Below are 13,379 nucleotides of genomic sequence, written 5' to 3' on the forward strand. Positions count from 1 at the left end.
TCGCGGGCGGTAGCCCTGCCCAACACCGCTCAGCAAAAGGTGTGGGCACTGGTCACCCCCCAAACACAACTCAGCCGCGCCAGGCTGGCTCTCGCTGCCCTCCTAGTGCGAACGCGGCCCGCTGGCCCCAGGAAGACAGACCAGACCTCTGCTGCAACCATCCACGCTCCCGCTCCAATAGTGCTGCTCGCCTGGCCAGCGCTGGCCTCCAAGCCCCTTATGGCCTGCAAAAGCAATTTAAAGGATACCACGCACAAACTAGTCTGCAACTACCCGCCCCCCAAGAACAGTTTTACTGTATTACCCTGAAATGTGCCGCCCACATCGCTGTGCTTGGTTTGTGGTGGAATGTGATAACCCCGGCCTCCAACTCTGCATGCACTCAATAGTGAAAACTTAAAAGAGCAAGTAAAAGGATCCGCTGGAATGCGGATTTCTTATATATAATATAGCCCTTGAAACACACACTCTTAATTCAATTGTTTGAGCTGCTTTAGGTAATAACAGAGACCTTGCACTATATGTTACATTAGTGTAGTCAATTCCTCCATTACACTGGCTGCACGCGGAGCACTCGATGAGCGCGTGATCCGCTAGTTTTCACTCGCTTAACACCACAATAGCTTTCCCTCGACTGCTTTCGCATAATGTCCGCTGCACAGGGGGTGCCTCGTCGCACAATGGCTGGTTCTGGTCGAGGAGACCACGAGGAGTTGCGGGGCCAGACGTGAGATGTGCCAAAGACATCAGAGACACCTTACTCTGAGCATCAGGGCAACGTCTACATGCCAAGGCCTGTGGCGTCTTTTCCTACCACGCCGAACGGCAACCCACACACCAGCCAGACAAAAAGACTCGGTTTCACCCCTCTGGCTAACTCAATCACACAAGCAATTTCCTTACACTCGCAGCTTCCCATATCACCAATCCGTGCACACGTCCTGGGAGAATGTAGAAAACAACACCCGCAGTAAAAGAAAAGTTCTCTATCCCAAAGACCAACCCAGAACCAGGTTATATGTTTATTAGGATATTTAAATAAGGATGATACACTCAATTTGCATGTTCATCATTATGCAATCGGGGCAACACACAGAGTATTCGGGGACGCCTGTATTGTGTTATGGGTTAGATATGTAATACCGTCTGTAAGTCCACCATGCGGGTGTACGTGGGTGGGGTCAGTATAGTAGGAGCAGTGAGGTACACGCTCATCTAATGCGTATACACATTCAGATTTTACCCACAAATCCACGCTCTGTTGCCACCTTTAAATCTAAAATCTAAATGTTTCTTAATAAAAGGAAAAAGAGTGAGAGCTAATTGGTTAAATGGAATCAGTTACTATACAGTGATTGGCAACAGTCCTTTCAGTTAGGCTTGTTAGCAGTGATGGAGTAAACGCAGTTCAAATCAAATCTCTGGAGAACATCCCCAGCTGATGGGTCATGCAGTCCCTTTGTAGAGGCTTCGAAGATTGTACAGCAAAGTCCCTCCAGAGGTAAGAAGGCAGAATTGAAGACCAATGGAGATGAGCGCTCCGCTTATATAGCTTTTCCAGGTGTACAGACACTTCTTGTTCTTCTGTGGAAAGTTACACAAAAAGGGAGTCTGCAGTCACATGGGCCAGTCCCTGCACACCCTGCTGAGTCACCAGGCGTATCTGCCTCCTCTCAATGGGTCAGTTGTGTAGATGATGGTCCTTAATGGGCCGTCAGGCAGGCTAAACAGAGCTGACACCAACTTGTCTGGGATCTTTCCCAGTAACACAGCACAAGTTTGAAGTACAGACCCAATATTCATAATTTCAACTACAAAATGATACAAACACACAGACAGCATAATCCTAACCAGTAACCCGTGACCTGGTCTTAGACATCTTATCTGACCCCCTTTACATAGGATTTGGTGCCACTACAGGACGTTGGTTGCAACCCATGTTCTATATGGTCCCAGTTTATATCAATAATGTCACAGTGCCCCATAGCTTCCCTCCCACTGCTCCCCATAGCCCCCCGCCACTGTTCCCCACTGCCCCCCCACTGCTCCCTATAGCGCCCCCACTGCTCCCTAGAGCCCCTCCACTGCTCCCAGAGCCTCCCCAGCGCATGCAGTGCTCCCCTTAGCTCCATTGGCACACGCAGTGCACCCCATAGCTCCCTGCCCACATTGCCTGTGTGCCTGGCCGGGAGGCTGCTGCCAGCTGGGGCTGCTCTCACCCTTGGCTCTGGTTTCTCTTCTCAGCTGCAGTCAGATGCCGTCGCGCTGCATCCTGCCCTGTTCAGTGAGTACCCGGGCTGTGTCCGAGGGTGCGAGAGGGATCATGCAGGGCATGGGCAGGGCCTGTGGATCACTGTCCTATCCCCCTCCCCTGGGCCTGAGGGCATGAACAGCGCCAGTCTGCAGCCCCAGCACCTCGCCCTGGCACTGCCAGGCACGCTCTGCACCCACTGGGTCGGGGTGCCTGTGGGCCTGCCGGTGCCTGCTCGTTCCAGCCCCGAGGGGTGGGCACTGGGCCCCTTCAGAGCCTGCCTGGTGGGGAAGGAACCAGCCTTCACGCCCCCCAGCTGGCTCTTCTAGCCTAGGACTCACTGGGGACTGGGGGTGCCCAGGGCTCTGTGTGGGGTGGGGGCAGCATGAGGGGCAGTACTGAGGTGCAGGTGAGGCTGGCAACACTAGCATGGATTTATACAGCCCTGCCTGGCACCGGCTCCAGCGCATGCACAAAGTGGCAGGAGGCCTGCGGCATTGGGCTAAGAGCAGGGGCAGGATGGACGGGGCTGTCTCTGCAGGCCTGGCCCCTCTGCCCCATGACTGCTCCCTGCCTGGCACCCCGCCACACGCACCTACTCCGTGCCCTGTCCCGCTCTGCACCCGCTTTGTGCCTGGCCCTGCACCCGCTCCGTGCCCGGCAGCGCCCGGCCCTGCCCTGCCCCTGCTTTGTGTCCTGCACCCGCTCCGTACCTGGCCTCAGCCTGCATCCGCTCCGTGCCCTGTCCTGCCCTGCACCCGCTCCATGCCCGGCAGCGCCCCATGCCCGGCCGCGCCCGGCCCTGCCCTGCCCCTGCTTTGTGTCCTGCACCCGCTCTGTACCTGGCCTCAGCCTGCATCCGCTCCGTGCCCTGTCCTGCACCCGCTCCGTGCCCGGCCCTGCACCCGCTCCGTGCCCTGTCCCGCTCTGCACCTGCTTCGTGCCCGGCCCCACCCTAAACCTGCTCGGTGCCCTGTCCTGCTCTGCACCCACACCGTGCCCGCCCCGCCCCGCCCCTGCTCCACCGTCTCCTGCTCTGACACCAGCACGTTTTCCTTCCCCACTCACCTCATGTCCTGGGCAGCCTTGTCGTGGCTCCCTCCCTTCTGCCCTCCCCCCAGAGCAAGCTCCTGCGAGGAACCAGCCAGGGACCAGGGGAAGGAAGTGCCAAGGTGAGTGGGGGTGGTGCTGTCTGATCTGCCCATGGGGATATTTGGGTAGCACAGCCGTGTGCTGGGGAGAGACTGAGCTGGGAGGCTGGGGCATTTGGATGCCTGCAATGCCATGCCAAGGGGTCTCACAACTTGGCACCTGCACACCCTGGCTGCCACCACCCAGTTACTGTTCATGGAGTGACCCCCACCCCGCAGTCCCAAATCTCCCCCAAACCATCTGCTCTCCCCTGGGCTGCTCCCAACAGCGGCTGGTCCAGGCACAGCGTTGGGCTGGGTATTCATAAAGGTCAAACGCTCGGAGGTTTGAGCACAAACACGAGCACCCGCCACTTTTGCGCCTCCCACTGAACGGTGGCAAGCAACAATCTTGGCCTACGCAGGTTTCTCACCTGGCCCCAGTTCCCAGAGACTCCTGCCCCTGGTCTGAGATTCCCACAGCTCTGGCCCCTCTGGGGATGGATGGAAAATGGCTTTCTGGGCTGGCTCCCCCCCCCCCCATCACTGCCCTGGTGCCAGGAGGCAGCCCCCCTGGGGGTTCTGCACGTGCCCACCGGGGAGCTGACGCCCTTGTGACGATGCGGTTCTGGCGGGACCCAACTGAGAGTGCCAATTCAGAACCAATTGCTTAAAACAGGGCAGTTACAGCCCTAGGCTGGGGTTTTTCCACCTCTAAGGCAAACCAAACCAGCCAGACAAAAAGGACTTCGGTCTCACCCCACTAGCAACCACAAATCACACACGCAATTTCCTTAGACACTCCAGTCTCCCAGTATCACCACCAGTGCCTCACGTCCTGGGGATGAATGGTTATGAAAACCAACACCCCAATAAAGGAAAAAAGTTCTCTCGATCCCAAAGGACCAAGCCCCAGAGCCAGGTCAATTCAATATGTTTATAGGGGATATTTAAATAAGGATGATACACAGAGTTTGGCATGTCAGTCATTAGTCATCAGGGGCAACACACAGAGTATGGGGGGACGCTGGTATTTGGTTATGGGTTAGCATATAGTACATACAGTCTGTAATGTCCCCAGTGCGGGGTGTACGGTGGGTGGGGTCAAAGTATAGTAGGGGAGCAGTGAGGGTACATCGCTCATCTAATGGGTTACACAGTCATGATTAGAGCAAGCAGGGGGAAGGGTGACTACGGGAGGTGGAATGCCAGATCGGTGGGTTTCAGGACCAGGGGATGTAGTTTAGTCAGGGGGTGTAAAGGTTTTTCCCCTCCGCCCCGTGGGTGTGTGGAGCGCACATCGGCTCACTCCTAGTACTGGCGGTGGCCAGTGATGTGTATCGGTTGTAAATGTCCCTGGACACCGGATAGTGTCCGGAACATCAAACGTCTCATGAGCGTCGCGCATCTACGACGGCCCACCCCACAGCCTAAGTACACCGTTCGTTAGCGGGTCCAGGCGCCTGCGCGCCCGCACGATCAGGGCGTCGGTGTAAAAACTCGTAGCCCCTTTGCCCGCAAGGTATAGTCAAGGGGAGCATCTACCCACAAATCAGCGCTGGTGCCAATCCTTTAGAATCTAATTAAAGGTTTATTCATAAAAGGAAAAAGGATTAGAGATGAGAGCTAGAACTGGTAATTGGCATCAGTTTACATACAGGGATGCAAAGTCTAGTTCAGGCTTTAGCAGCGATGGAGTAAACTGCAGGTTCAAGATCAAGTCTCTGGATTACATCCCCCGCTGGGAATGGGTATCAGTCCTATTGGTCAGAGCTTCAGTTGTAGCAAAGTCCCATGGCAGAGGTAAGAAAGCAGGTAATTGAAGACCAGAATGGAGATGAGGCCTCCGCTATATGGCTCTTCCAGTGTAATAACCTCTTTGTCTTCACTGTGGAAAATTACGCCTACAATGGAGTCTGGAGGTCACATGGGTAAGTCCCTGCATACTTGCTGAGTCACAAAGGCGTACTCGCCTCCTCCCATAGTGTCTATTGTGAGCTGATGGGCCTTAAGGGCCATCAAGCAGGCTAGGCAAGCTAACACCACACTGTCTGGGGGTCACCCAGCAGCACAGCATAAGATTTGAAGTACAGGACAGTAAGAGCCATATTCATAAATCAACTACAAAAATGATACAGACAGCATAATCCTAACTCAGCACCCATAGACTATAGATGCTGTGGCAAATTGCCGGTACTAGTTCTGCTGGTCTCACGCTTTCTCTTCTCTGGTAGGTTCAGTGCAAATATTGCTTGCCTCTGAACCAGTTCAGAATCATTCCTCTAAGTGTCCTTGGAGGAGGGGAGTGGCGAGGGAGGGAAAACTGGCCCCACCTCGACCCAGGCCCAGACCCAGGGGCCCTGGTTGTGGTGAACGCACTTGACAGCGGGTTTCTTCCCCTGGGTTACTTTCCCTCTCATAACCGTCAGCTGTGAAGGCTTTTCACGTCTCTCTATACAAGCCTGGTCCTACCTAGGTTTCTGTTGGGCTTCCCAATCCACCGCAGCACCTCCAAACCCCTAAATTTCCCTCTAGACAAACTCTTCTCTTCTCTTACTGCAATCTGCCCTCTGCTCAATCCACCTTTCTCCTTCAACTACCACCCCCTGTCATGACTGAAGCAGGGGTATATCCCATGACTGAGTAGTGCTCTAACTGGATCCAGGTGCTCTAATGAAGTCAGGTGCTCTAAGTGAAGTCGGTGCTCTAATTGGCCACAGCTGTTCTAGTTAATCTTAAAGCAAACTTCCTCCCCTTGGCCAGGGAATAAGGCCCCCCTGCTAACACTTCATTATGCTGCTTCTGGCCATGCTGTAATCACTTAACGCATAGACTACATACGTCACAGAGGACCAATATTGATCATCTAGTCGACCGCCTGCACCATAAGCAGGGCCACAGAACCCCACCCATCCACTTCGTAATAAAAACCCCTAACTCTATGTCCCGAGTTACTGAAGTCTTCAAATGTGGTTTGAAGAACCTCAAGCTGCAGAGAATCACCAGCCAAGTGACCCATGCCCCATGGTGCAGAGGAAGGCGAAAAACCTCCAGGGCCCCTGCCAATCTGCCCCGGAGGAGAATTCCTTCCTGACCCCAAATTGGTGATCAGCTAAACCCTGAGCATGTGGGCAAGACTCACCAGCCAGTACTCTCCATAACCTGGTCTTAGACACCTTATATGACCCCTTTTACATAAGATTTGGTGCCACTACAGGACTTTGGTTGCAACCATGTTCTATATGGTCCCAGATTATATTAATAACATCACAGCCCCCCCACCGGTAGTTAAGGGCTGTCTACCCCCTCGCTAGGCTGAGGCCTTCATTCACCTGGTTTGTCAATGGACCTTCAGCGTCGCAGCCTGACGCCCGGGCTGGGGTGGGTCACACATCGGACTTGACCCCTTTGGCTTTTGTCTCCCAGAAGCTGCTGTTGAGAAACCTAGCGACTTTGTTCCCCAACCTGGAGGGCCAGCCCCAGGGAGGACATAGCCCCCGGGGGGGGTGAGGAGGGTGAGGAGGAAGAGCACAGACCACCCAACCCTGCCTCTCAGCGACTCTGCTCAGCCACTTAGACCCCTGGGCACCTCTCTCCTCCGGTGCCCCCCTAGGAGAGCCTTAGCAGGGGCTGGAGCTGCAACCTGCCTGGGGAGCAGGGACATCCGGCGCTTGCAGACAGGGCCCCACCTGGCTCAGGCCGGGCTCAGGAGCCAAGAGACAGAGCTGGTTGCTTTGTCCTGCTTCACGTGGGCACAGGGCAAGTCCCGCGCCACGCTGGCCAGGGGCTCGGGGAGGCGTGGCCAGAGGGAAGGCAGGCAGGTGCTGCTGCTGGCAGTGGGGGCTGGATTTGCCTCTCTCCTCCCTCCCGTCCGTGTCTCTGACACTCGGGCTTCCCCTCATCCCCTCTCCCAGGGCAGCTCCAGCCTCTGTCCTGCTCCAGCCCCTGGGACGGACGACAAGATCCTGACCGGGGATTTTTCCAGGGTGAGTGGATCGTACCCCTCCAGTGAGCTCACCACCCCCCAGCCCAATCGCTCCGCAAGGGCCCATCACCCTGGGCAGTGGCCAAAATCCCCACGCCCCTGCCAAGAGCCCAGGCCCCATGTTCCGGCCTCTCTCTTGGGGCCAGCGAGCCTGTGCTGTTCTCATTAGCTGAGCTGGTCTCGTCAGCTAGCAAATGCAGCCCTTCCCACCACAGGCCCCGCGGGAGCACAGACCATCCGCCCATCCTCCCCATCCCAGGAGGGTGCCAGCTGCCCCTCGAGGGATGGTTTCCAGTTCCATGCAGTGAACATGCCTGCCCCCGGGGCCAGTCTGTGACTAAGGTGAACATCTCACCTCTCGGCTCCAGGGAGGGTAGGACGTGTGTGTGGAGAGGGGAAGGGGACATCCCGCTCCAAGGAGGGCAGAGCATCTGGGGGGAGCATCCCACTCACGTGTGTGGTGTCAGGCAGGGGATACATATGTCACTCCCCAGGGAGAGCAGGGATTTCCCTTCAGCTCTGTTTTTGTGCCAATGCCTGTCTCTGTTGGTGCCCCCAGCCCTGCTCTCTGCCGCTGGAGGATGGCCAGCACCAGGATCTGCGTTACGTCAGCCCCGCCACAGTAAGTGTGAAATGCACCCACTGCTGGGTAACAGCACACGCGGACCCCATGCTTGTAAAACAACTCTTATTAAGAACTGCAGTGCGGTGCAGCAGCCGCAGCTGGCATTCCAGCCATATGCACACAGACCTAAACACTTGCCCTAAAGCTGCTCTGTGTCCAAGCTCCTGCTCCTGCCCAGGCCCTCTCCTGCCTGCCTCCCTGCCACACATATAAAGACGCAGCACAAAGCCACACGCCTGACGGGCAGCAGCAGAGCCAGAGAGGATCTGGATCAAACCGGGCAGCAGCAGAGCCAGAGAGGATCTGGATCAAACAGAGCAGGCTGTAGGCAGGGACTGTGGTGCATTGGTGGAGCTGGGAGTGAGCACTGTGGGGGGGGGGGTGGATCAGGATTGGGGGCATCGGACCACCTATGTGGGGGGACCTTATGCCCCAGTGCAAACACGGACTCACTGCTGGAGTGCCCCCGTGTGGCTAGGCATGGCACAGCCAGCTCTCCTCATCTAGAGCCCCTGCTGATGGCTGCTCCAGCCCAGCGGTTCTGCCTCTTCTCGTGACTCAGCCCTCCAGCCAGATCATGCTTAGTCCCCCCTTTCTGGGGAGCTATGTCCAAAAACCGTCCACTCTGCTGCCCCCCATTGGGGCCTGTACCCCCCCCCGGGCTCCCACCAGTCCACGTCACCTTCTCCGGGGCATTTCGCCGCCTTCCCCAGAGCAGGTAGGGGAGCCCAGGCCTGGCCTCTGTCCTGGGTTCCAGCCCAGGGACCTCAGGGCAGGCAGTCCAGGGTCACTCCACCCGACTCCTGGCTGCTGCCTCTGTGGTCTTCTGCCTACCCAGCCGGTCAGCAGCCCTCTGTGGGTTCCCCCTTCTCTCCAGCATACACACCGAACCCGAGGTCTGCCTCGCCCTGCTCCCCCACTGAACCCCTCCCAGGGCTCTCGCTCTGCAAGCCCAGATCCTGCCCTTTCACCAGGGCTCCCCACCCCAGGGGCAGCTCGGGGTCTCCCCTGGCCTCTTGCCAGACACTTCCCCACTCAGGCGAGGGTCCCAGGGCAGCTCTGCCCCAGGGCTTCCTCCCTGATCCTCCTGCTCTCTCCAGCCTCGCCCCGCAAGGGACCGCAGAGTGATCCCTCGCTCCCCGCAGCCCCGCAGGGAGGTGCCCCGCACTGGTCGTGCGCCAGGCTCCACCGGATCAGGGGTTAACCGGCCTCTCCTGCTCCAGTTAACTCTTTCAGAGCCAGGATGGAGTACACCCCCTCGCACCCCAGCCATGCGACCCTGCACCCTCAGCACATTGGCCAGCATGAATAAACCCATAACATGGGCCCAGCACCTGATGCCAGGGGCCCTGGTGGGTGTGGGGAAGAGGAGCCCAGAGCTGCCATGACACAGCCTCTCTGGAGCTCATCCCCCTCCCCATTTCAACCCCCCCCCAGGTGGCTTCCCTGCTGTGCGGCCAGTTGGCTGGGGTGGTGGAGGAGTACGTGGTGGTGGACTGTCGCTATCCCTATGAATATGCTGGGGGACACATAAAGGTAAGATAGCCTGGCTCAACCGATCCTGCCCCCAGAACTTCCCACAGGCAACAGGCTGCTGCTGTGTAGAGAGAGCTCCCACTAGGGTGTCACAGAGAGTGGGCAGGAGCTGGGGGGGGCACTTCTGGCTAGTCCAGTCCTGGCCTCTCCCAGCAGGGGGCGCTGTGGGGAGCAGCGCAGGAGCTGGCGGGTGAGGGGAGCTCTAGGTGACTCCAGGCCCAGCCTCTCCCAGCAGGGGGCACTATGGGGAGCAGGGCAGGAGCTGGCTGCGGGGTGGGAGCTTCTGGCTACTCCAGCCCTGGCCTCTCCCAGCAGGGGGCGCTGTGAGGAGCAGGGCAGGAGCTGGCTGTGGGGTGGGAGCTTCTGGCTACTCCAGCCCTGGCCTCTCCCAGCAGGGGGCGCTGTGGGGAGCAGGGCAGGAGCTAGCTGTCATCGGAGCTCCCGGCTACTTCAGTCCTGTCCCCTCCCAGCAGGGGGCGCTGTGGGGAGCGGGGCAGGAGCTGGCTGTGGGGTGGGAGCTTCTGGCTACTCCAGCCCTGTCCCCTCCCAGCGGGGGGCGCTGTGGGGAGCAGGGCGGGGTTCTGTCTGTGGGGATCATGAAATTATTAAAATCCTATAAGCATTATGCAGGATCCTGGGCTGCCCAGTGGTTTAGCCTGGGGAGAAGGGGGCAGGGGCCATGGCACTTTGCCAGCTGCCAGTTGACCCCATCTATGGGATGCTCCCCCAGCCCTGAAGGTGGGAAAGGAGCCCTGAGCCCTGGTCCTGCCTGTGCTGCCTGCTGCCCCCCGCCACCCACTGCACCCCTCTGATCTCCTTGCTCTCATGCAGGGCGCCCTGAATCTGTACAGAGAAGAGCAGCTGGCGAGGTGGTTCCTGCCGGATCCCTTGGGCATGACCCCGTGCCCCCACAGCAGTGTCCTGATCTTCCACTGCGAGTTCTCCTCTGAGAGAGGCCCCCGATTGTAGGTGCCTGGGGGGCCCGCCCAGCTCCCCCCCACGCTTATCCCCCTGCTGAGGTCTCTCTGATAGGGAGGAGCCGCAGAGTTGGGGACACTGGGACGCCTCCCCTGCTGAGAGCAAGTGGCCCCCACACAACCGGGCATGCCTGGCTCCCATCCCAGCAGTGCTGCCCATCCGAGGGCCCCTCGCTGCTCCACTCCCAGGGCAGCAGTGGCAGCCATGGCTGGGTTGCAGGTGCCCCCCGAGGATCTATGTCCTATCGGGGTGAGGCCAATGCCTGGCTCTGGCGGCTGGGGCTGGCCAGTCTTGCTGGCTCCAGGCTCCATTAACCCCACAGTGCCTCCCACAGCTTCCCCCTACCACAGTTCCTGTGCCCATGACCCCTCCTGCCCTCACGAGCTCACTTCGGCCAATCAGACTCACCTACTCCTGCCCCGTCCTGTGGCCTCTGTGAGTGCAGGGGGTCCCTAGAGTGACAATGGGGAGGGGCTCAGTGGTGAAATCCCTCTATCATTGGGCAGGTGCCGCAGCCTGAGGAGAATGGACCGAGATGCCAATCGGTACCCAGAGCTCTGGTACCCAGAGCTGTATGTGCTACGTGGCGGCTACAAAGAGTTTTACCAGAACTTCCAGGTACCTAGGGGGCTGTTGCAGGGGAGGGGGTGGCATAGCCTAGAACAGAACCCAGGAGTCCTGGCTCCCAGCCCCCTGCTCTAACCACTAGACATGGAGAGAACCCAGAGGTTCTGGCTCCCAGCCCCCAGTTCTAACCACTAGGTTCCATTTCCCTCCCCAGGGGAAGTGTCACATGCTGTCTCTCTCTAGGATCTCTGCGAGCCCCAGGGCTATGTCCACATGCGACACAAGGACTTCCAAGCCGAGCTTAGGAACTACCAGAGGAGGAAACAGCCTTGGAGCCTGCGCAGGATCCGCAAGGAGCTTTTCAAGCCCCTGTCCCCAGGGACTTCCTTCCCATAGCAACATCCCTGATTCACAGCGAGGTACCCACTAGCCCCACTCCTTGCCTCTGAAATGGAGCTGCCCCGTTCCCATTTGGCAAGTCAGACCTTCCCCTGCTGGCTGCCTCTGGAGCTCCAGCATCCCAGCTGTAATTTAAATCTCTAGCCTTTATGGTTGGAAAGAAAACCTTCAAAATATGGCTCTGTGAATGAACCTGATGCAGTGACGTCTTCCTGAATCTGCAGGCAGCCTGAAATGATAGCTCTGTGAGGTTGAACTGCTCATTCAGCTCGCTGGATGTTGACTTGATGTCAGTGTGGTTCACTTTTTCATTTCGGACCCAGAGACATAGGACAGAGGAGGAGCCATAATTTCATGGAGACCTGCGCAATTTGCCTTTACTGGTGTCACATTTTAGTGCCTCAAAAGGGTGGAGTTTGGACTGTGGGTGAAACTTGGGTGCACATCACTCCTTCCCCCTCCAACTGACCTCAGCCCCTGCCCCAGGGCAGTGATTGACAGGATCTTCCCCCCAGGGCTGCCCTCAGCCCCCTCCCCTCCTCTCGCTCCCCTTCTTGCCAGGCAAATACAATAAAAGTGCAGCAGCGTAGGTAAATCAAACCTGGACTGATGCAGCAGCAGCTTTAAGGCCTGGCTCTTTGTGGCCACCTCGGTCTCCTCTTGTTCTCTCCTCATGTTCTCCTGACATTTCCTTTTACTCTCACCTCGCCTCCCTCCTTCACCTCCGCACATGCTCCCTCCCCTTTCCTGCTGAGCCACCCCTGGGAAATCGCGCCTCACCAATCTACTAGAATTCTCTGAGGGGGTCAACAAGCATGTGGACAAGGGGGATTCAGTGGATATAGTGTTCTTAGACTTTCAGAAAGCCTTTGACAAGGTCCCTCACCAAAGGCTCTTAAGCAAAGTAAGCTGCCATGGGATAAGAGGGAAGGTCCTCTCATGGATTGGTAATTGGTTAAAAGACAGGAAACAAAGGGTAGGAATAAATGGTCAGTTTTCAGAATGGAGAGATGTAAATAGTGGTGTCCCCCAGGGGTCTGTACTGGGCCCAGTCCTATTCAGCATATTCATAAATGGTCTGGGAAAATGGGTAACCAGTGAGGTGGCAAAATTTACAGATGATACAAAACTACTCAAGACAGTACTAAAGTCACAGTCAGACTGCGAAGAGCTACAAGAGGATTTCACAAAACTGGGTGAATGGGCAACAAAATGGCAGATGAAATTCAATGTTGAGAAATGCAAAGTAATGCACGCTGGAAAACATAATTCCACCTATACATGTAAAATGATGGGGCCTAAATTAGCTGTTACCACTCAAGAAAGAGATCTTGGAGTCATTGTGGGTAGTTCTCTGAAAAATCCACTCAGTGTGCAGCGGCTGTCAAAAAAGCGACCAGAATGTTGGGAATCTTTAAAAAAGGGATCGATCATAAGACAGAAAATATCATATATAAATCCACAGCATGCCCATATCTTGAATACTGTGCAGATGTGGTGGCTCCATTTCAAAAAAGATGTATCGGACTTGGAAAAGGTTCGGAAAAGGTTCAGAAAAGGGCAATAAAAATGATGAGGGTTATGGAATGGCTGCCATATGAGGAGAGATTAATAAGACTGGGGCTGTTCAGCTTGGCAAAGAGACGACTAAGGGGGAATAGGATAGAGGACTATAAAATCATGAGTGGTGTGGAAAACGTGAATAGGGAAGTGTTATTTCTCCTTCTCGTAACACAAGACCCAGGGGTCGCCCAGTGCCATTAACGGGCAGCAGGTTTAAAAGAAAGCAAAGCGGCGCCGGCGATCTGTGGAACTCCTTGCGGGGGCTGTAACAGGGCGCTGAGACGCACTCGGTCCAGGCTGGCCAGGCCCGTGGCCCCCGCCTCTGGGGGAGTCAGGGGCTAACCG

General features: G+C 56.9%; 1 protein-coding gene across 1 annotated transcript in view; it reads left to right on the forward strand.

Annotated features, from left to right (window-relative positions):
* Positions 1-12,010, forward strand: part of LOC116825480 (M-phase inducer phosphatase 3-like) — a 13,571-nt gene extending 1,561 nt beyond the window's left edge. Inside the window, exons 2-9 of the mRNA XM_075073045.1 lie at positions 2,245-2,284; positions 3,373-3,423; positions 7,296-7,367; positions 7,926-7,988; positions 9,336-9,527; positions 10,359-10,492; positions 11,012-11,123; positions 11,316-12,010. Coding sequence (XP_074929146.1) covers positions 2,245-2,284; positions 3,373-3,423; positions 7,296-7,367; positions 7,926-7,988; positions 9,336-9,527; positions 10,359-10,492; positions 11,012-11,123; positions 11,316-11,468 — 817 coding nt within the window. The 3' untranslated portion in view covers positions 11,469-12,010. The remainder of the gene's footprint in view (positions 1-2,244; positions 2,285-3,372; positions 3,424-7,295; positions 7,368-7,925; positions 7,989-9,335; positions 9,528-10,358; positions 10,493-11,011; positions 11,124-11,315) is intronic.
* Positions 12,011-13,379: the final 1,369 nt, after the last annotated feature.

Source organism: Chelonoidis abingdonii, chromosome 16, assembly GCF_003597395.2.
Source record: "Chelonoidis abingdonii isolate Lonesome George chromosome 16, CheloAbing_2.0, whole genome shotgun sequence".
NCBI lineage: Eukaryota > Metazoa > Chordata > Testudines > Testudinidae > Chelonoidis > Chelonoidis abingdonii.